This window comes from Strix uralensis, chromosome 4 (genome assembly GCF_047716275.1).
Source record: "Strix uralensis isolate ZFMK-TIS-50842 chromosome 4, bStrUra1, whole genome shotgun sequence".
In the NCBI taxonomy this organism is placed as follows: Eukaryota; Metazoa; Chordata; class Aves; order Strigiformes; family Strigidae; genus Strix; species Strix uralensis.
Genome location: NC_133975.1, coordinates 73,980,756 through 74,001,779, shown reverse-complemented (window position 1 = coordinate 74,001,779; position 21,024 = coordinate 73,980,756). Strand labels below are relative to the sequence as shown.

General features: G+C 36.2%; 1 protein-coding gene across 3 annotated transcripts in view; it reads left to right on the top strand.

The window, feature by feature from the left end:
* Positions 1-21,024, top strand: part of SCLT1 (sodium channel and clathrin linker 1) — a 46,341-nt gene that overhangs the window by 22,986 nt on the left and 2,331 nt on the right. For all 3 annotated transcript variants that reach the window (XM_074867310.1, XM_074867308.1, XM_074867309.1), the window contains 8 exons: positions 1,471-1,569; positions 3,261-3,332; positions 4,248-4,322; positions 4,828-4,973; positions 5,868-6,060; positions 7,427-7,623; positions 18,732-18,810; positions 19,889-19,984. In XM_074867310.1, the coding sequence (XP_074723411.1) occupies positions 1,471-1,569; positions 3,261-3,332; positions 4,248-4,322; positions 4,828-4,973; positions 5,868-6,060; positions 7,427-7,623; positions 18,732-18,810; positions 19,889-19,984 (957 nt within the window). The remainder of the gene's footprint in view (positions 1-1,470; positions 1,570-3,260; positions 3,333-4,247; positions 4,323-4,827; positions 4,974-5,867; positions 6,061-7,426; positions 7,624-18,731; positions 18,811-19,888; positions 19,985-21,024) is intronic.

Sequence of the window (21,024 nt, the reverse complement as noted above, 5' to 3'; positions counted from 1 at the left end):
ACTTTTTCATTTGAAAATTACTGGTAAGGAGTATAAATCACATTTCCTCTGCTAAGTATTAGTACCTCAGAGCAGTGTTAGAACACCAGTTTTCATCGAAAAGTAGTTCAGCAGATCATTTGATGCTACTTGCTGTGAACTCCCATGAAACTGACAGAAAGAAGTGGCCCAGTAAAAATTATTGTGATGTAAATTGCATCTCTAAGATTGTAACTGGACACTTACAGATAAATAAGTGGCTTGTTCTAAGTAACAGTTTAGATTAATGCTGTAGTAATAATAAACTGGAATTCTCAGACACTTGTTAATTTACTGCTCTGGCTAAAGCATCCTGATTTTTTAAAAATGGGAAGTTTATTAATGAACAGGATTAAAAAAATGCAGCATAATATACATATCAGTTAACTTTGTGTCTTAAGCTGTGGCCACAGAGGTTTCTCCCTGCTCTGTAAGAGACTGAGGGTGGGAGTAACAGGCTGTTATAATAATGCTGCTTCTGTTATGTGACCGTTATAAAGTACACAAAGCTAAGCTTACAAAAAGACATCAGAAGAATTTTAAGAGTAGTTTGAGAAATAAAATACAAAGTTGAATGGGAGCAGTAAAAGAGAGTATGACCGATGAAGTGTCATGTTACTGCCTAAAGTGGGTAACCTTCTATAGACTGAATTTATATTATCCATTAGGGACATTTTTATGTTGTCTTTTATGCATCTACATATTCTCGTTGTGCCACCTAGGATTTTTCATCTGACCCATCAAGAATTCTATATTCTGTAATCTCTTCAGACCAGTGTCCCCTATTCTACTTTATCATCAGTAACTTTGTTGCATCCTCTAGAGGAAGGGTTCTTTGCTATGCCTTATTCTGTAATTCTTGCCATTCTTTCATGCTAAAGAGCTGTTTGGTTCATTGTAATCCATCATGAAAGGGGCTGCATACACATTTCTTAGTTGCCTATAAATTTTTATTCCTTTACTGTTGGTTTTCTGGGAGATGGTTAATTTAGTATATCAACCATAAATAATGCTTAGCTATATGTAGGGCCACGTGTGTGTGTGTGTATACAGGTATTCAGTTTTCTAACAGAGAACTTTCTATGTGCCCCTGTTGGCATTTTTTATTACAGATCCTGGCCCCAGATGAGAACATTGAAGAGTAGCCTTGCCTTTTGGTCTGAGTTCCTTTGCTTTCTTCTGTATAATTCCATGACCAGCCAAAATCTGGAAGTCCCAATAGAAAAAGGCATCTACTGACACTAACTTTATGTGTGTTCTGATTTACAAGAACGTGCAAAATGTTCTTGCTGTTCCTGTTTTCTTGTTGGGTCTCAGTGTCAGCTACTCCAAAGTAAAAAGGAAAAAAGGTTTTTTGAACAGTGACTATGTGTGGTTTCTTCTCTCAGTGCTAGATATTATGTCACCACTGAAATATTATCAGTAGTATTTCAAGTTGTTATTTTTTTCTAGGCACTCTTTGGGGAGAAACAAAAGGAAGAGGAAATCAAAAAAATGAAAGATGAAATGTCTCAACTTGCAGAAGATACTGCTGCAAGAATTAGAAAGGCAGTAAGTTATGATGTTTGGAAAGAATGGAAAGTTTTTTTTGTTTTCTACAGCATGAAAAGCTATTGATGGTGCAAGGTTATCATGAGCAGTTTTCTTACAAGTGTTTCGATAATGTAGGTAGCAAGTCAGCATGCTGACAGTACTGTACTCTTCAGCTTTGTTATCTAGACATATATTCTTCCAAACTAAATGTTATTCTTAAATATCACACGAATCAAAAATGTTGATGCCTGTGCAGACAGTGGTATAGTGAAGGCTGCACTGTGAAGATGTAAAGAATGGCACTTCAATTTCAGAGCTTCTGTTCAGTAGCACATCAGCAGACTGAGTGTTGTGTTGGTATCAAGGTATTTAATTTACGATATGTGGCCTCATCTTGGAAATTGCTGATGGAAGCTTATCCTGTATGCTCAGACAATAGGACCTGTTGAAAGTTATACTATCAGGATTTTGGCATCTCAGTACTTAAAAATACTCTCCTAGTTAGGCAAGTAAGACTCTTCTACCAAGTGCAGCTAACAGTCAAAAGGCTCAATGTCATAGCACACTTAGAAACCAGAATTTGGTAGAGAAATGACTAAAAAAAAAATGTTATCATCTCTTTATGGTTTCTCTTATTACGAGCAGCTGAAATATTGAAGCTCTTCTGATAAAAGACTAGTCACAAAATTAATTTTCTCCATGTTGTGTCCCATCTGCAGTTAAAATGCAGACTAATCTACCTGGAGGTTCTCAGTAATTATCTGCATGTCAAAGAGACTTGCTTTATTTTAAGGGAAACTCCAGAGGAAATAAAAGGCTCATTACAGGCGTGTGTTGGCAGTGTCTTTTGTTGCAAGTGGACAACAGTGTAAAGCAGTTATCTCCTTTGTAAGTTTTCAGTGGTGTAATTGATTTTGCCTCCTTTCACTTTCTTCACTATGACACAATGTGCATATGTAGTGTATAGGGATGAAAGGATTCTTTTTCTTTCCAGTCCTTTTATTTCAAGAGGTTTCAGGAACATACTGCCTACATTTTCAGAGCCTTTAAAATGAGGATAAAGATGGTTTGTGCCCTGTATTTGGTGGTTACCTGAAAGAATCACAAAAATTGTGTGGATTACTTAAAACTGCAATATTTAATGTCATACATGGTTTGGAGAAGGTGTGAGAGCTAAAGGGCAACTAGGATAACTACTCTAGTTGTGACAGTGATTTACTAATCAGAATTTAGACATTTAGAAATGCCCTATTTCTAATTTTAAAATTGTCTCAGTGAAAGAGAATCTATCAAAAGCATAGAAAGTAACATTTTAAACTATGAGTTGTCATGTTTCTTCAGGTATTAACAAATACTACTTTTGCTATGTGATCTAAAAATATCTGTTACAAAAATTGCAGATATCTTGCACCTAATGGACAGCAGCTTTCCTGGTAGTCTTACTGTTCTTTTTGTAAGGCCTTGTTGTGATGTCTTCCTTTCCACTTTTTTTTGAAGCACCCTCCGTTAAAGTAGTATGGATTGATAATAAACATTCTTCTAACATTTATGTAGTAAGATTTGTCAGTTATTGCAGTCCCAGATAGTTTCATATTTATATACATGCACCACATATAGGCTATATATATATATTAAAAAAAAAAACAAAACAGGATGGAAAAATAGTTCACGGGATTAATTTTTTAGTTTTACTTTGTTTTTGATCACAGGTAGATTCTGCAAAGAAGCAATATAATGTGCAGATTTCTCGACTAACAGAAGAACTTTCAGCTCTTCAGATGGTATGGCGTTAACTGATGAAAGTATTTTTGATAGCAAAACATTTGAGACTTCTAGTTTTTGTTCATCAAGTAAAATACTAAATTCAGGTAAAAGTAAGTCAACTAAAATATGATTAATGGGTAATTGTGTAGGACTGAGCTTTATTACTGTATAGCACTTCCTGCACTTCTCCAGGCATTAATGCAACATACAGAGTCTTTCCTGTTACTTGACAAAAGCAACTGTGTGCAGTGTTTTAACAGTCAGTGCAGAGATTCATATTTAGGTGTAAAGGGTATTTGCTTTGAAAATTCAGTTTTAATTTACAGATTTGCCTTGTGTGTATACAATCGTATCTTACTTTTACTGAGAACTTGCCTGGCTTTGCATGAAATAATACAGTTCTGCAAATCCACCCACTTTTTTGTGGAAGTTAATTCCTTGAGTTACACGTATTCTTATCGTAGTTCATAAGCATCTTGACAGTGAGATTCTGTGCTCTAGAAAATATTTCCCATGTGATGGCATTTCTTAAGTATCCCTGTTTCTTTCAGGGATAGATAAAGCATGGACAGCTGAGTATTGCATATCTATTGTTGGGTGCGTAGAAAGGAAGTATATGAAAGTTCATAAAGTATGCTAAGAGAAGGTCCGTGCATCATAATCATGATATTTTTGAAGGAACCAGGAACTTGTGACAAATTATATGTGAGACCAAAAGAGCTTGGTGCATATGCACATATTTATGGATTAAATTTATTAAAAAAATATTTTACATGTCTTGATCTACATAGTGAATGAGACTGATGAGCAGGTAAATATAATCAAATGTACACATACCAGCAGCAAGAATTACATTTACAATGGATGGGTTTTGGCTTTGGCACTCCTTGAATTTTTGAGTTTATTTTTTATTAGATTTATTTTTAAAATAGGAATGTGGAGAAAAACAGGGTCAAATTGAACGAGCCATTAGAGAAAAGAGAGCAGTGGAAGAAGAACTTGAAAAGGTAAGGGAACTACATGCATTTTGACATCATGTTCTCTTTTTCAGAAGGAAAAGTTATATTGATTTTTCCCATTTCAGATGGGGTTTTTTTCCCCTTCATTTTCTTATTTTATTTTTTGAGTAGGGCTTCTTAATTGTAAATCTTTATGTAATTATTTTAAGTGAGGTTTTTTTAATCCAGAAAGTGTTTTAAAGCTGAAATACTAAACTGAAAAGCAGGGTTCTTTGAAAAGTGTAAAAAGTAAAAGGAGAGATGTTTGATATAATCCGAAAGAATGTTGGTACATATTCCAGTTAAACTTGAGCTGAATAGACATAAAACTAAATGAATGCCAGATCTTTGACAACTTCTTTCCAAGTAGCAGCAAAAGTGATAGAAATTCATTTTTGTTTTAAATCACTGGAAGATAGGATATAATGAGGAGTAAGTAGCCTCCTTGTCAGTACTACACTGCCAGTCAGCAGTGCAAGGTGAAGGTGATCTTACATGTAAATTTGTTCTTCAGATTTACAGGGAAGACAGGGGAAATGAATCTGACAACAGAAAACTAGAGCAACTGCATCAGAAATATTTACTTGCAGAAACTACCAAAGGTGACCTTCAGCTAAGTCTACAGACAACACAAAATAAACTGAAGCAACTGGAAATGAAGTAAGTAATGGACGTTACAGAAATTAGAATGGAAAACAATGGAAATTATTTCTGACTATTTAAATTGTTGATTATATGTTAGGTTTTTGTCACATCTTTTTAACCAGTAGCAGGAATAGTGTCAAGATACCATAATTCTGAAGCAAGGGCAGTTATGAATTACTATGAAAGAATTAAAGGGGATAACGTGCTATAGAATGAAAGATTTTCTTTACAAGATGAGAACTGCAAGCAGTTGTTTGACAAAAAAATGAAAATAGGAGTACCTTGCTGCATTTTTAAATACTATTTATAGGAAAAGTTACTCTGTGAAATATTCAGGCAGAATTTATTACTTTATAAATTCATCTACAGTGTGATATCTCTCAGTACATGCATAACACTACGTTTATGTAGCATACTGAATTTGCAGGTCTGTGTTCAGAGCTAATAGACATTATTGCAGTTCCAGTAATACAGTGGTAAAAAGTACAATATGGTACACATTTTTAGGTTGTTGTTTTCAGCATGAAAAGTGCAGGACTCCGTAGAAGCTTCAGTCATTTCTGTACTCTGATGATCGTAAATCCTGTCACTTCGCCAGAGCAATCCTCAGCTGGGAATCTGGAAACGTTATAAAAATGAAAATCTTGGTTTCATGTTGACATTTTACTGAGATTGCTGCAATATTAGATTGGTTTTATGAATTCTGTCATCTTGATAAAATTCTTTGCTAACTTGTGCATAGTTCTAGCTGTCAAGCCTATTAAACATGCTGAGCTGATAGAAACTTTCAGGAAGAAACAGGGGAATGGCTATACTGAGTCAGACCAAAGATCTGTCCCAATATTTTTTTTGTCTCGTACTGTAGTTGTTCAACTCTTGAGTACCAACAAGACTTTTCTTCTCTTTCAGCTCCGAGGAAGAGAAATCTCGTTGCCAGGAAGTTATCTGTAAATTGCAAAGCATTCTGGATTCAGAAAGAGAAAAGAGTTACTTTGTCAGTGAACAAAGGCTAAAACTTCAGCAAGAGAATGAACAATTGCAAAAAGAAATGGAGGGCTTGAGAAAATTGACCATAGAGGCTCAACAAAAAGCTAAAATAAAGGTGTGGTTTATATGTTATTTTTATTTTAATGTAAGACTGATATTTGCTTAATAAGGCAGCAGTTCTAAGAGATCATTGAAGGTTTAAATTAAGGATGAAAGTTTCAATGATGCTTCCTGATTTCTGCTTAAAAGTAATTTTGTTGTAGCATTGTGTAACCTCAATCTATTGGGTAACTCAATCTCTGCTAATAAATTGTAATTTAATATGTATTAAATTCTGCTTGATAAGAAGATCCCAAATGTTCTTTTCTTTTTATAAGATGAATAGATTAAATAATAGCACATTTTCCTTCAAGTGATTTCACTTATTCCAATTCCAGATCTTCATTTATCTACTGTCTGTAATGTGTTAGGAATCTCTCTATGACTTTCTGTCCAGAGTGTGTCTACTTGTATGTCCACCATGTTGTCAGATCAGTGTGTAACTAATAAATAATTTAATAGTGTGGTTGATAAACATTGGTTCTGTATGTTCTGGACAGAGAACATTTTTCTATATGAATAGTTTCAGACAAGATAATTAGCTGAAAGATGGTTCTTTTTGAATGGGTTCCATTAAATCCACCTGAACAGACTGCAGATGGGATAATGAATTAATAGTAACCTCAGCAGATTCATGGTACCTTTGGCTTCTGGAGGGAGTAACAGCTTTGATCTTTGATGTGCTTTCTAAACATATACAGCTGGTTCCCCTCTGCTCTTAACTCCAGGAGTATAAAGATACTGAAAAGGGATCTAAGAATCTGCAGCAATGAGGAAGACTTCAGTAAGCAGCTTTACAAGTTATGAACAGGGACCATCTCAAATCCAGTTTCCACTTTACGCCACAAGAAAAAGGAAGCAGTCAAACTAAACGGGAAATCTTGTTTCAACTCCAGAACCCTTTGGTCAAATATAGTTTAAAAACAAAGTACCAAAGTCTTGTAACAGCTGGCGGTTATAAAGCATGTACCAGGTCTCTGTCTCAATTTTAATCAGACAGGTTTCCATTATAGTTACAGATAAGATTTACTGCTTGCTTTCATTTTCCTCTGACACACAAAGGATTTTAGATGCAGTTAAGAAGTCCAAACACATTTTAGCTAGATGAAAAAGAACGTGTTTCTGTGGAGAAAACACAAGGGAGAAGGATAAAGATTATTTACAAAAATAAGCATACAGAGCTCATTATCCTTTATTGTCAGTTGTACTATTTGCTTATATTGGCTTTGGGAACATGTATCTCTTTGAGCTATAATTACAAGTTTAATTATTTTATGTTACATGCTTTCAACAAATGTTTATAAATTTAACTGTTGGGGGGGGGGGGGGGGGGGAAGTAAAAAGTGAGAGACTTGATTGTACCCAATTTGTATTTTTTCTAGATAAGCATAATGGAGCATGAGCATGCTGTGAAAGAACATGGATATGAAGCTCGACTTAAGGAAATGGAAGACACCAGTCAAAAGTCTACTGCTGAACTTAGACGCCTGTTAGTAGCTCAGCAAAAAGCAACAAATAGGTGGAAAGAGGAAACAAAACATCTTACTGAAATTACAGAAGCTAGGATCTGTAAGCTGAAGTAAGTGCAACTTTGTTCCTCTTCTGGAAGCTGTTACAGTTTTAGTTACTGTTTGGTGTATGACAGTAGACCTGAGGTGAAAATCTGTGAAGAGCAAACCATCCAGACTAGATGATGTGCTTCCAGCAAAACAAGAAAGAATGTTCTGAAGAGAACTTTTGATGCTCTTTGTGAAGTTACCACTGAAGTAAAAATTTTGCGTCTTGTTGATGTGAGTTTTGTCATGGCAAAATGTAAATGGAATATATTACTTCTAATTTTTTCTTTCAAGCTACAGCATGCTCAATTTAGAGAATTTTAGATTTGGATTACGAAAACCTCTATGTTTATAGCTATTCAGTTCAGTTCTGAGCAGTTGCTGTCATAAATGAGGATACAAATGAGTTGTATGATTGCCCTAAGCAAAAATATGACATAATCTTTAATTTCTCTTAATTCATACAGGTTGCCAGGTAACTAGCTGATACTTGTATTCCCAGCACAGAATATAAGAATATTTTCAGTTTTGAAAGGGCATAATAACAAGGGCTTCTCACAGAGCAGACACAGATTACATACCATTCCTAGATGCTGGGGAACGCAGGCACCTACAGTGCCTGTGAGCCTATATACAGACAGGCATCAGCTGGTTTAGAGAAGATGGTGGTGGTACTGGAAATGAGTGAGTAGAGAAGGAGGTATCCCAGTGAGAAACTAGCCATTTGCAAGTTATGTCTGAAATAATTCTACAAGCTTATCTTTGTTTTAAATGCATACTGCTATAGATAGTGTTTGCTTCTACTTGGATGGTAATATCTATGCAAAAATGTTGCGAATCCACACTGATCAGTTTATGAAATAGGAGATATGGCATCCACATCCGTCTTGGTTTGCCTTTTCAGTGTGTGGACACATTGCACAGCGTTACAATGTAAACGAATTGTTCTGTGCACAGTGGCTTTGTAGTGTCTCTCCTTTTCTGCTATTGCCTTCCTCCACCTCAGCTTCCTCACATGGCTGGCAAGTAACAGCCAAACTGTGGCTAGTTGCAAGCTGACACGCACACACGCTCACTCTGGTTAGCCAGCTAGCTGGTGCTTGTAGGAGGCCGAGTTTTAAATGGGTTTTCTCTCAACAGAGGCAAAAATATGTTTGCCTCATGCTTCATTTGATTTCTAAGCTCAGGAAACTGTCAGTTAGATCAAGTAGACTATAAATTAGAGATTAAATTAGCCTGATACTTTTATAGAGCTTTTTTAGAAGTTTATGTCCTCAAGATCTCTTCCTCTTCAAAATTGGTTGAAAATTGGGGGAGATTGACAGACTGGTACACAGTAACTTCTAAACTGGGAGGCCTGATTTCGTAACTCTCATTTCTCTAAAATTAAAATTATTTGAGAAGAATATAACATTGCATATATCATTATCTTTTAGGAAGTGTATTCAGTGGTTTTTGAAGAAAAATTCAAGGTATGCAGCTCTGTTAATCTGAGAAATTTGAAATGACCCTTTAACTTCAGTCACTTAAAGCTCAGATTGCACTCATGTATAGTTCTTTGCTCAGGTTGATTTTAGAAGTTGCTTACTATCACGCTAACAAGGAAGCAAAGCTTTTGCCCTATTAAATTGCAAACCTGCAAATTCTAGCCTTTATTTCCTTTGGAGTAATCTTTGGATTTTTCATGTTTTAGTATTATTATGGTTTACACATCCTCAGCTCAAACCACAATATTTCCAGTATCCTATGCAATTTTTGTAGTTATAATTTTTTAAGCATAGCTTGACATTTCTTAGTTGTCAGAATGCCAATGGTGAGTGGGATTAGAACCAAAGTTTCTAAACACGAGCAAGGAAAGTAACATTTTGAAAACATTGCCTGCAACAAATCTACACTACCACTGCTCTAACTTGGTTTTCCATATTTCTTAGAGAAGTATGTGAATTTGAGTTCCAGTGACCTTCACAAATAGCAGTTTCCTATGTGGTGGGGCTTTCCTTTGAAATGAGTTTTATTCCTTTTTAAAGTGACACAATGTCTGTCATGACTAGTTGTAGCTATTGCCTGTCCAACTAGAGGAATGCTATGAGTTCCATCCTGCTTGAAATACAAGAGTGATTGATAAAACATTTATTGATGACCTTTCTGTTTCACTAGCAGCTTCACTGATATGCTTTTCATTTTTTCAACTGCTCTTTTTCTGAGTGTATAGAACACTTTGTAGTAGTGGTGGTTTGTTACCTGTGATAACTAGTTCAGTTTTAAATTTTTCAGATAGTTCAAAATCATACGAAATCCAATTAGAGATAACATTTTTGCCCATTTTTCTAGAAAAACAAGTCCTATATAATCACTCCGGTCACTTTTACCTCTCCTAAGTAAACAGTTTCAGGTTTTTCACCTTATCTATCCAGATATAGAGTGGCTTTATTTTGCCTTAAAATATACTGCATTTTGCAAGGATTACTAAACAGTTTCTTAAAAAGGCAAAAAGTCTCTTTCAGAAGTCATCACAGTGTGTAGCACATCTGCGAGATGCTGGGAGCTGTTCTTATTCGCTGGCAGTTTTAATGGTATAGCTTCACTGTATGCAATTAGCTGGGTCTTACTCATACTTTTTTGGTATCTTTTGTAAATGCAGTAACTGGAGAGTAAAAATATTTTGTAGTGTTTCATGCTAAGGTAAATTTTAGCTGTTAAACTTGTAGTTTATTTTCTGTAAATGAAACTACAAAAACTGTCACAGCTGAGCACGTGGGTTTATAACTAGATCCTGAATGTAGTTCAGCGACTTCCAGTTAAGAGGGAAAAATCACATACTTCTAAAACAATTCAAGTTGTCTATGAAACAGCTGCTGTCCTTCTTAAAGCTTTAATGTTAAGTGTTAAAATGTTGTTATAGCGGACAAAAGCTTTAGACCTTATTTGTCTGCAGTAAAATGCTGACACAGAAAATATAACAGACATGAGAGGCAGTCTGCTTTGTGAATCTGTATGAAAAATAGGTAGTAAATTTTGAAAATGTCCCTGTTTACGTGAGAGACTACCTACGTGGCGTCATCTGAAAAACTCCTGCAATAATTTAACGTCCTGTATCGGAGAATACTGCCTGGTGAGCAGAACAGAAAAAACATTCATCTTGTATTAAAAATTGTAAGTCTAGGCTAAGTCCACATGATTCTCTGTGACTTCAGTAGATATTTTGCTGCAAGTCTAAAAGCAAAGTCAGTTACTTTTCAAGATTTTTTTTTTTTTTGTAGGTGATGCTTTTACGTAGGGTATAAGCTAGAATCAGTTTTTATCAGACATTTGCTCTACCTAACAAGGAACCTGGCAACAGGAACAAGTTTTTTCTCTGCTAGAAGGCTGTCATTTAAATTGACATAAGGAAAGTCATAATTAAATCTGTGCAGTGATGCTCTGATATTGCAGAGACAAGTGGCTATAACAGAACCTGTAAGTATTATCTATAAAATCTAAAACCAGCTTATTTTTCACATTATATGCACTACCAGATACCTAGCTATGTAGTGCTGAATGCAGCTGGAACGAAAATTAGCTCCCGAGTTACACAGTCGTAGTTATTCAATGCAAAGTCCTTACTTATAGATGAATAATTATCATATTTATTTTAATCTTAGCACAGTAACATTTTCAGTAAGTATTCTGAGTGCAAGTACAGAATGGTAGATCACTTCTTTCTTTGTTGTAAAATAAAATAAAGTTAGAAAGCAAAATAATTTTGCAGCAAATGCATTTGTCACAGAAATATCAGCAAGACCGATAAATAATAGACTGATACTAAGCAGGATCTATTGAATTAAGGGCTCTGTTTGAAAGTCCTCTTGAGGCTAAATGCAGGAAATGGTATCGCCAAGCCGTACAGCAGGGTCCAAGTGAAAGGCCAGTGTTCACCCAGCTTTCCTATATACATACATTTTTAAGTTTATGAGGTTTTGAGAGGGTTAGTTACACTGTGGGCTTGTAAGGAAAACTTAGTATCTTCCTTAGAACCTTCATCTTGTCTTGACTGGGCAGCAAGGCTATGAACTTAGATGACTATATCAACATACCCTTTTTAAATAGAGAGCTCTCCAAGTTTAGCAATGTATCGTGGTTATTTAGTATATTTTGAGGACAGTCCAAGACATTTCTTGGCACTTCATGAAGTTACTGTTTGATGTATCGGATTCGTGTAAATATATGAGCAAATACAGAGATTGTGTTGGTGACATGTAGCAGAACTTAAGATTTTAATAAGAATTATTACTCTTACAGCATAGTAATGTGCCTTATAAGTGAATGTTTTTCAGGAAGTGATGAACTTCCTAACAAAGTCATGTCCATCTATAGCAGGGAGGTAGTTTACATAAAAGCATTTTATATTGCATTTCACCAGAAGTTACTGTTAGTGCAGCTCTCATAAGCACTGTCAGTGTCCCATTTGTTAGTGTAGGTGTTTCCCATTCCTTTGCCTTAAATTCATGATCTGTTGCTGGTTTTCAGTTCTGTCCTTATTACTTTAATTTTCCATGTGAAGGTGTCTGAAACATTTTGGCTTCTTTACTAACCTCCCAGCAGCAGCTGCTAACTTTTCCATGTTCTGTGCAGCTCATTTGTCATCTTTTAAGTCTGCAGTGTTTTGTTTGTGAGGTGTAATCCATATACATAAAGGAAGCATTAAATAAATACTTTTAAGAAATGAACCAACATCAGTGAACGTTAAGTGATTTTTAATTTTAAAAAAATTAAGGAGGAAAAGTAAATTTTGCAGCCTGTAATGGTGTAAAGCAGAGTGGTGATTTTTTAAATAACGAAAATCTAGTAGATCAGTGAAAAACCTGTAGATAAAAATGTTGGTAAATAAATTGATACTTTCAGGCTTCACTGAAAACTGTTCTGTGCTTTCTTGGACATTTGGGTCTCAGTTCAAGTTAAACATGTAATCGTTGCCTGTAAAACTGAACTTGGAATTAAAAACCAGTGCTGAAGCAGTAGGCAGTGCATTGAATACTTGTAGACTAAATTCCACCATTTTCTTCATGAAAATACACTGCAGTCTTCATTTCTGAGAAGAGTTTTCTTCCCTCTAAGCATCTTAAGATGTACCTAAGCATACTTTTAGGATTTATTGGTAATAGATCTCACCTTCACCTTGCAAGAAGGCAAGGAATCAGTTTTGCTTTAATATACTTGTGCCAAAAGTCCATCTTGAAGGTAACTAAGAAGGTCGGAGCTTCTTGCAACATAGGTCATGGTTCCAAATAAAAACACTGCTCTTGGCAGCATGAGGAACAGCTCATGACTAGTGTTTATTCTCTTCATTCCTGCAAAACGCCTAGTCTGGCAGACTGTGAAGCGAAGCTGTTCTGACTTTTGCATCCATTTTAAATGTACTTTGAGTTCTAATGACATTTACTGAAGTGAACTTAGACAGCAAATATTTACAGTTATAAAAGTTATGCAAACGAATGATTACTGTTAAAGGTTGTTAAAAAAGTGGTGTAGCACTGGTATTTATTTAAAAATGAGTTGTCCCCAGGCTTTTCTATTGAATTTAGATTGTTTCTTTGTCTAAGAATGTGTATGAATATTAAAAAATGAATTTAAAGTGCATCTGTTTATATGTGTTTATAAACAAACACATACTAAATCTATCACTCTCAGATTAAGTTGGGGGGAATTTTACATTTTAAGTTAAGGTGAATTTAATGCTTGTTAAAGACCTGTACTGGGTTTGGCTGGGATGGAGTTAATTTTCTTTATAGCAGCCTGTATGGTGCTGTGTTTTAGATTTATGACCCAAATAGTGGTGATAACACACCCATGTTCTAGCTGTTGCTGAACAGTGCCAGTAGAGGGTCGGGGCCTTCCCTGTTTCTCACTCTGCTGCCCCAGCGAGGAGGCTGGAGGTGGGCAAGAGGCCGGAGGGGACGCAGCCGGGACAGCTGACCCCGACTGGCCGAAGGGATATCCCAGACCATATGGCATCATGTTCACCAGTAAAACTGGGAGGAAGTTCTTCCAAAGTAGCTGTTGTTTGGATACTGACTGGGCACTGGTCTGCTGGTGATGAGTGATTGCGTTTGCATGATTTTTTTTTTTTTTCTTTTTTTTGCTTCACTTATTAAACTGTCTTCATCTTGACCCACACTTTTTTTTCCACACCTGTAGCCTTCCAGTTCTCTCCCCCTTTCCTCTGGAGGGGAGTGAGCAAGCAACTGGATGGAGGCTTACCTGCCAGCTGGGTCGGTCCCCTCAAGACCAAAGGGCAGATGTGGCTTTTGAGACGGAAATGCATATTAACACTTAATTTTAGTAGAATTGGTTTGGTTACTTACTGTGTTTCACCAGGCTTGCGTTCTGACAGTTGCATCTGTGCTAGGGTCTGAGATTGGGCCACCAATTCAGTTCTGACCAGGAAGAATCAGTAGAATGAAGTGAACTTCTGAGAGGCAAAAAGTCATCTTTCGCATTCTTTATAGGGGTTTAAATGGAAAATAGTAAGGAGAGCAGTGTAGAAATTCTGTAAAACTAGCAAACTTCTTTCTAAAGGTAATTTTTTTTCATAACGCAAAGAAAGCTTTTAAGACTTGGTGAGTAATTTAACTATTAGATGTTCATTAATTAGTAATTGACACTGACTTGAGTTTCTATTTGATCTTTTTCTCTCCCTATATCTGGAACATCGTTTAAGTAATCTAAATAACCAAATTGGAATTAGGTTTAAACTTTTAAAAGTTACTTTGATCTTCAGTGTCACTTCTCCCCAGATTTGTGCGGAATTTGATAAGAAATGGAATCAATCCATATTGTTGTTGCTGTTCCTGATCTACAGAGTGTAGAGCTTGCAATTGTGAAGTTGTAAGCTCTAAGATCGCTGTCAGTTTGAATGTCCCAAAACTTCAGGGGACTTTGGTGATCTGCCTTTGGCAGCTGTGGTAAAAAAACGGTATCAAGCCCTTCCAGCTTTTACATTTTTTGTCTTCATTTGAAAGAATTTACTTCTGAAAGAAATGAGGAATGCATACGCATACTTTTAAAGGCTCTTGCTTTCACTGAAGTATAATATATAAGCTATACTCTAGAAAACCAGTTCCTATGGCCATATCTGAGGGGAAGAGACTGGCTAGGACTGTTCTTATGACCTTACAGCACTGCGTATAAAGCTATACAGTTCTCCAGACTTAAACTGTGGATAATAAATGACCGCAGAGGTAGAAAGGGAAATCAGTAATACCAAAGGAACATTTAGGAAATTGGTAAATTGGAAGGAAGCAAACTTCAGTAACAACAGAATACAGGACAGATTGAGAAGGGGCGAGAGAGAAAGTTCTGACAATAGAATTTAAGTGAAAACAGGGTAATCGGATCTGCCAACATTTACTAAAAGAAAAAGTTTAAGGGCAGATTATTTGTTCATTCTGTAAAGTCCGCTTTGACTGGTCTGTACTTATGTTAACTGGGTTAAACAAATAAATAAAGAGGTCGTAACACAAGTAGTAATAGATGGTTAATCCCTTCTAACTGGCATATCAGTATTATTCATAGATTTTTATGTTCTAATCCTGAGAATGAAGATGAGAACTGGGGTGAGTTGAATTTTGCAGATGAGCAGCGGTTACACGTAAAACCTTACCAGGCTCCTCACCAGTAGCCAACACCAAGAGTGTATTTTTGTTGAACATACTTCTGGTTGGACCAGGGATCAGACCAAGATTCACATTGATAAGCAAACTGTCATATTCAATCAAATGACTGAATTACCCACAGAGTGCCCATCAGTGGAGTAGATCTTGAAAACTGCAGATGGGAAAAGGTAGATCTTGTAACTTGAAAACTTCACAGGAAATTGACAGTTCTCTCAGTTTTGCTGGGAACAGTACTTTGGCTGGTTGGACAGGTGGGCGATTGCTCAGTTAAGGTACAGTTTAGCCTGAGTAGGGGTAGTGGTAGGTACGGGCAAGTCTGGTCTCTTTTTACAAATATAAACTGAATCTACAAAACAAACTGTGCATGAGACAATTTATAAACATTGGCTTAAATGATAAAGAGAGTAAGTACTTTAGAAGTTACTTCCATGTAACAATACATTTGAGGAGCTTTAAAAATCTTAACTCTTCAAGGAAAAAAAAGTTATAAAATTTAATACTAATACTATGAACAAATTGGTAACTTAATAATCTTAACCATCTGCTGCTATTGTCTAGTAGTAAGATACAACTTTTTGAGGAACAAATCAAAACTATTTGTTATAACATAACCTGTTATATTTGAATAACTATACTGAATGGCTTCATTTTTTTTAATATTCACTTGAATTACAGTTGTCAGTTCTTACAAAAAGGGAATCCTTACCATATTGGTTTTAGATTTAAATACTTTGCTTAGCTTAAGTCATCTGATTACAGTTATTTTGGGTGTCTTTGTTCCGGTTTCTGCTTCTGAAATATCTCTGTGTCATAGTTAGAGTCCCTGACTCATCGGTAGCCATGTGTGGTTTTTGGAGTTCTCAGTTTTATCTTTCCTATAATTGAAAAGAATCTGCCGCTGAAGAGTGACCTTTTTTGGTGCCTGTGTATGAAGGGTTGGCCAGGACAGCATTCTCCTTCTCCCTGCATCCTGTACAGTACATCGAGTGAACCGCGCAGCATCTTGAGATGAAGAAGTTTCCTCCATTTCTAAAACATTATTCTTGGCTGCGCTTCTGTAATGTTTGGCAGCCATTGCTGCTTATTTTAAGATGTTCATTAAAGAAAAAAATTAACAGGATGAGAGACAGCTGCAGGTACTGGCAGTGTACAAAATTCATAATTACTAAGAGTAACTGAAGCATATTATAGTATAATTCAACCGAAAAAACAGCTGGCACATGCTATATTTGTCATATGAGAGCTTTGCAGAATGTACTTGCTACAGCTGCTGGATTTATTACCCGTCTGCCAAAACGCGAAAAGCTCACCTTTTGTTTCCTACTCACTTAACAAAGACAATATGGAGTAGGGACTGATTTGATTATTCAGCAGTTGGGGTTACTGCTCAGTTTTAATATTAAAATCTCATAATATCTGTTTGGGGGAGGGTTAACAATCAGAATGAATCAACTGTCTAGCTCAGTAGTCATCACGTTTCCTTATGCTTACGAGGTTAAACTGTTTTCTTTAAATACGTGTGCAGTGTGATCTAATTATAAAAATAATTTCTTGATATGCAGCTGTATATGAGCCTGTAAACTCTGTTTATAGCCTGTGCTGCTAAGAATGCTAATTCCACACCTCAGTACAAGTATTGAAGACAGATTGTTTTCAGTAACTAAGAATTTTGAATTTGGAAAATTAATTGATTTGGATAGTCTTCCAAGATGACATAACAATGAAGGAGGTTTGTCAGAATTTAAGAATTTCCTTATTTTCAAAGCCTTTTTTACTAACATAAGCAGTCTACACATTGTAATGAGTAGTGTTTGAATAGTTTTCTAGGGAGTTTATTTTTAAAAGGTATATATGAAAATATATGACAGGAATTGTATAAAATTTCTGTTTTGCTAATAAAACAGTTTATAAAAACTGAACTTTCAAAAAACAGCTGTTCATTAGGATTTCTATATTGAAAATGCTTCATCTTGATGCTTGGTACTGATTACAGAGGACAAATTACAATAATAGTGTTCAGTATTAACATACTATCTTGATCCTGCAATTTTAATCCATCTTTAACTCTATTTTATATAAAAATGTTCACATGTGGTAACACAGGTATAATCTATATGCAGTTTTAACTGTTTCACATCGTTTAAATATCTGCCTACATACTCTTACCTTTACAGCAGCTAGTCAGAAGATGTTGAACTGTTTTTATGATCTCTACCTGGGATTGGTTAAAGGGGTATATTCGCAACCTTATGTTAACAGATGGATTGCAACCTTGTATTTCAAGTACCATATAGCAGTTTTCAGTCAAACTTCTATGAAATACTAAGTTTTAAAGCTTTTAAGAGTAAATTATTTTTGAGAACTAGATTCCATCATTAAAATATAGTAGAGGCTTTTTAAGGTGAAGATTGGAGGATAAATTATTTCCTACTTTACCTCTGTTCCCCCAGAAAGAATAAAGGCTTTAGCTTCCATTACAGGGCATGTAGTTTCAGTAACAGGCGGAACACCTAAAGGTTAGCTATCAGCTTTCTGAGCACTGTCGATGTGCTACATATTCATAAAAGTGGTTGCATTTCAGCATACTTTCAACTTGGGAAAGGAAAGTAAAGTGAGAATAGATTTGAAAATTCTTCACAAGTATGTTTGAACCTCAGTGTAGAAGATGAAATTGTGTCAATCTGGATCATGCCACTTTTTGCGATGGCTGTTGCTAGTGGAGCAGAGACTGGTCAAAGGTTAGAGCAGCTCATTCAGTTTTGCATCTTCCTCTGGCTGAAGTTACTGAAGTTCAGATATTTTTCCATCTTTGGTCATCTGTCTTCTTCAGTGACTTGTGATGACGGGAGGCAAGACCTGTTTCCTTTGAGCACCAACTCAAAAGATGTCTACCATAACCCAGATATTTTTTTGTCTTCCATACTATATAAATTCAGGATCATTAAAACTCATTCAGCATAAAAGTGAAAAGACCACTTTTAAGAAGGTGACATTTTCCTTTTCCTTGTGAAGTGTTACATTGTTGTCTGTCTCACAGGTATAGAATGATTAGGTTTCAGGTACTTCAAAGCACCTTCAAAAATGTCCACTCTGAAGTCTGATTATGGGGACACTAATTAGAATATTAATCTAAATATTGAATGCACTGTGCAAATGCAGCTTACATTTATAGCGTATTTGATAGCATACCTGCAAAATAGGATTCGGTAAACTGAAAAAAACCTCTGTGAGATGTCAGACGCTCTTTACAGAGTCCTGTTGATTCAACAAATATACCTTGTTCCTCTTCCATTATAGTTTTGAATACACATGAAGAAGTGCTAGCTGTGTAGTGCTCTTGAAATCAATGTTTTAAGAGCAATGCTGTAACTAAAAATATACCATAAGCTCCTACAATGCAAGAAAGTACCTATGAAATCGTATTCCTATAACTGATGCAATACTGTGTGTTTATCAGCATCTTTTCTTCTGATTTATAGAAGTGAGCTGAGTCAACAGAAACTTCGTAACCAGGAGCTCACTTCTCAGCTGGAAATGGCAAATGAAAAGGTAACTGAGGTAAGATAATGACTGATATGACAACTACTTTCAGTTACAAACTGCTGCACGTACACTGGGATCTTAACAGAAACCGATTTAGATGAGTTATGTTGCTGGCTTAGAAAAAACTAAGGATTTTTGACAGGAGTAGTTGTAACTGGAAAACCCCACTGTTTCTGCTGACTGTCATGTTCAAATGGCAGGAAGAAAAATGAACCTTCCTCTCAAATTACAAGAAAAGGGAAAGGAGAGATCATCTTTCAAGGTTACTAATCTAGCAATTTTAGACAATTCAGGAAATGTTTCTGAAGTCACTTATGCCTGTGTATGCATGCGTACCTCTACAAAGGAGTAGGCATTGTGTTACAGATAATGTCGCATATGCAGAGATACCAAATTCTCAGCGTACTCTGTGTATAGTAGAATTTACACTGTGTGTGCATATATGCATATAGATAAAAGCATTATCCATTACAGATTAAGGGTAGGGTTGTTTTGGAATGTGCATTGTTCAATAATTAATGGCCACTTTAGAAAACAGCTATCCTGTCAGCCTCATAAATCTGGGATAAAATCCAGTTCTATCTAGGATAAGTCCTTCTGCATTGTTTGTTGTAGTGCTGTATTATTTAGAGGAGAAAAATGGGGCTGATGTGAGAATAGATTTCTGTAAGTAAAGGATGGATAAGAAAGACTTTAATCACACCCTTTGATGAAGAGAAGAAACCTGTAGCAAGATTAGCATCTCATTTGTATTATCTAGTATATTCTTTCCTTTAAGTATAGCTAAAACATTTACATTGTAACATTGTGTAAATTAAATTACCTGGATTAAAATGTCAGCTTTTGTGCATCTTACTTCAAGATGGTGAAATGAGTAAAACTTCCTCTGCAGATTACTCTGATTGGAACAGTCCTATGTCGTAATTAAGCTGGAAATTCTCTATAGTGTGTCAGCAGTATGTCTTCAGTCTTATTTTAAGTGGTAAACAGTTCCACTGCTTAAGTTCCTCTTGTTTTAAGCTTTTTCACTACAGTGTGTGTGGATCCAGTAAAAAGAACTCTGCGTTTGTAATGAGATATTTCATTTACACAGGACGAAAAATTAATGGTGGAATATCGAGAATACATCAATAGGCTGCAGAGGCGACTGAGCCACGCAGAACAGAGGGCAGCTACAGCATCTCAAAAGGTACAAAACAAGCAAAAAAACATGTTATCTAAGTGCATTTAAAAAAATCCCATTGGATATTACAAAAATATTCACTTTGTATCATTCCTGAGGCAGAGGTGATCGTTTATGTGCATTATTACTAATGTAATTTTAACAACAAGCTTGTACTTTGGATGCGTCATCACAAAACTGATGCATATTCAATTAAATGCCACCTTCTGACAGGATGCTTAAGTGACAGTATAAATTTGTTTATGGAAACAAATTTGATGCGAATTACACTTGCGTGGTTCAAAATGTGTGAATGAAGGTGTATGATCATTTCCTTCTTCAGAAATGGCAGCAAGTTAGCAAAGAGAAAAAAACCTCCCATCAAGCCAGGTTTTTTAGCTTGGTGTAACCTGCTGCAGCAGTCACAAACGATGGCTTCACGTGGTAAGGAGCAAATGTTGCGCTGGTTCCTGCACCTGTCTCCTGGGGAGTCTGCTCTAAAACAAAGCGTGTCTGGAGTTGCTGGCTAAGGAACTGCCTTTATGCAACCTGCCAGGCAGCGTAGCTCTTTTCTGGGAATTCTGTTTGTGGTTTTTTCAGCCAAGTAAGCTCCCTGGTCTAATTCATTGTGTGGCTGCATGAAGAGCGTGGGGAAATGGCACGCAGTTGTTACGGGACAGAACTGGTAGCAGGGACCTGTTTGGCGTTCATCACATTGCAACCTTGAGTACCTTCTGCCTTGTCACGCGAACCTCCCGAGTTGTTAACTTCTTGTCTGTCCACCTGCATTTTCATTAGTAGCCTCCAGTAGCTGTGTCCCACACCCCACTGCAGTTACCATCAGTTGTGCGTAACAGATGCAGTAAGTCCTGTAATGTCAAAAATACTGACAATTGTGCAGACAGAATAGGAAATACTTGGTTTTTTCCAGGCCCCGGGGATGGGGAAAGGAAGGGTTGGTGGATGTATCTCACTACCATAGGAAACATGCCTAGTACATGTTCAGTGTTCTGAAAACTTCAGACAAGGTGTGTCTGTTAGGGCCAAGACCTTGTGCACTACTGTGA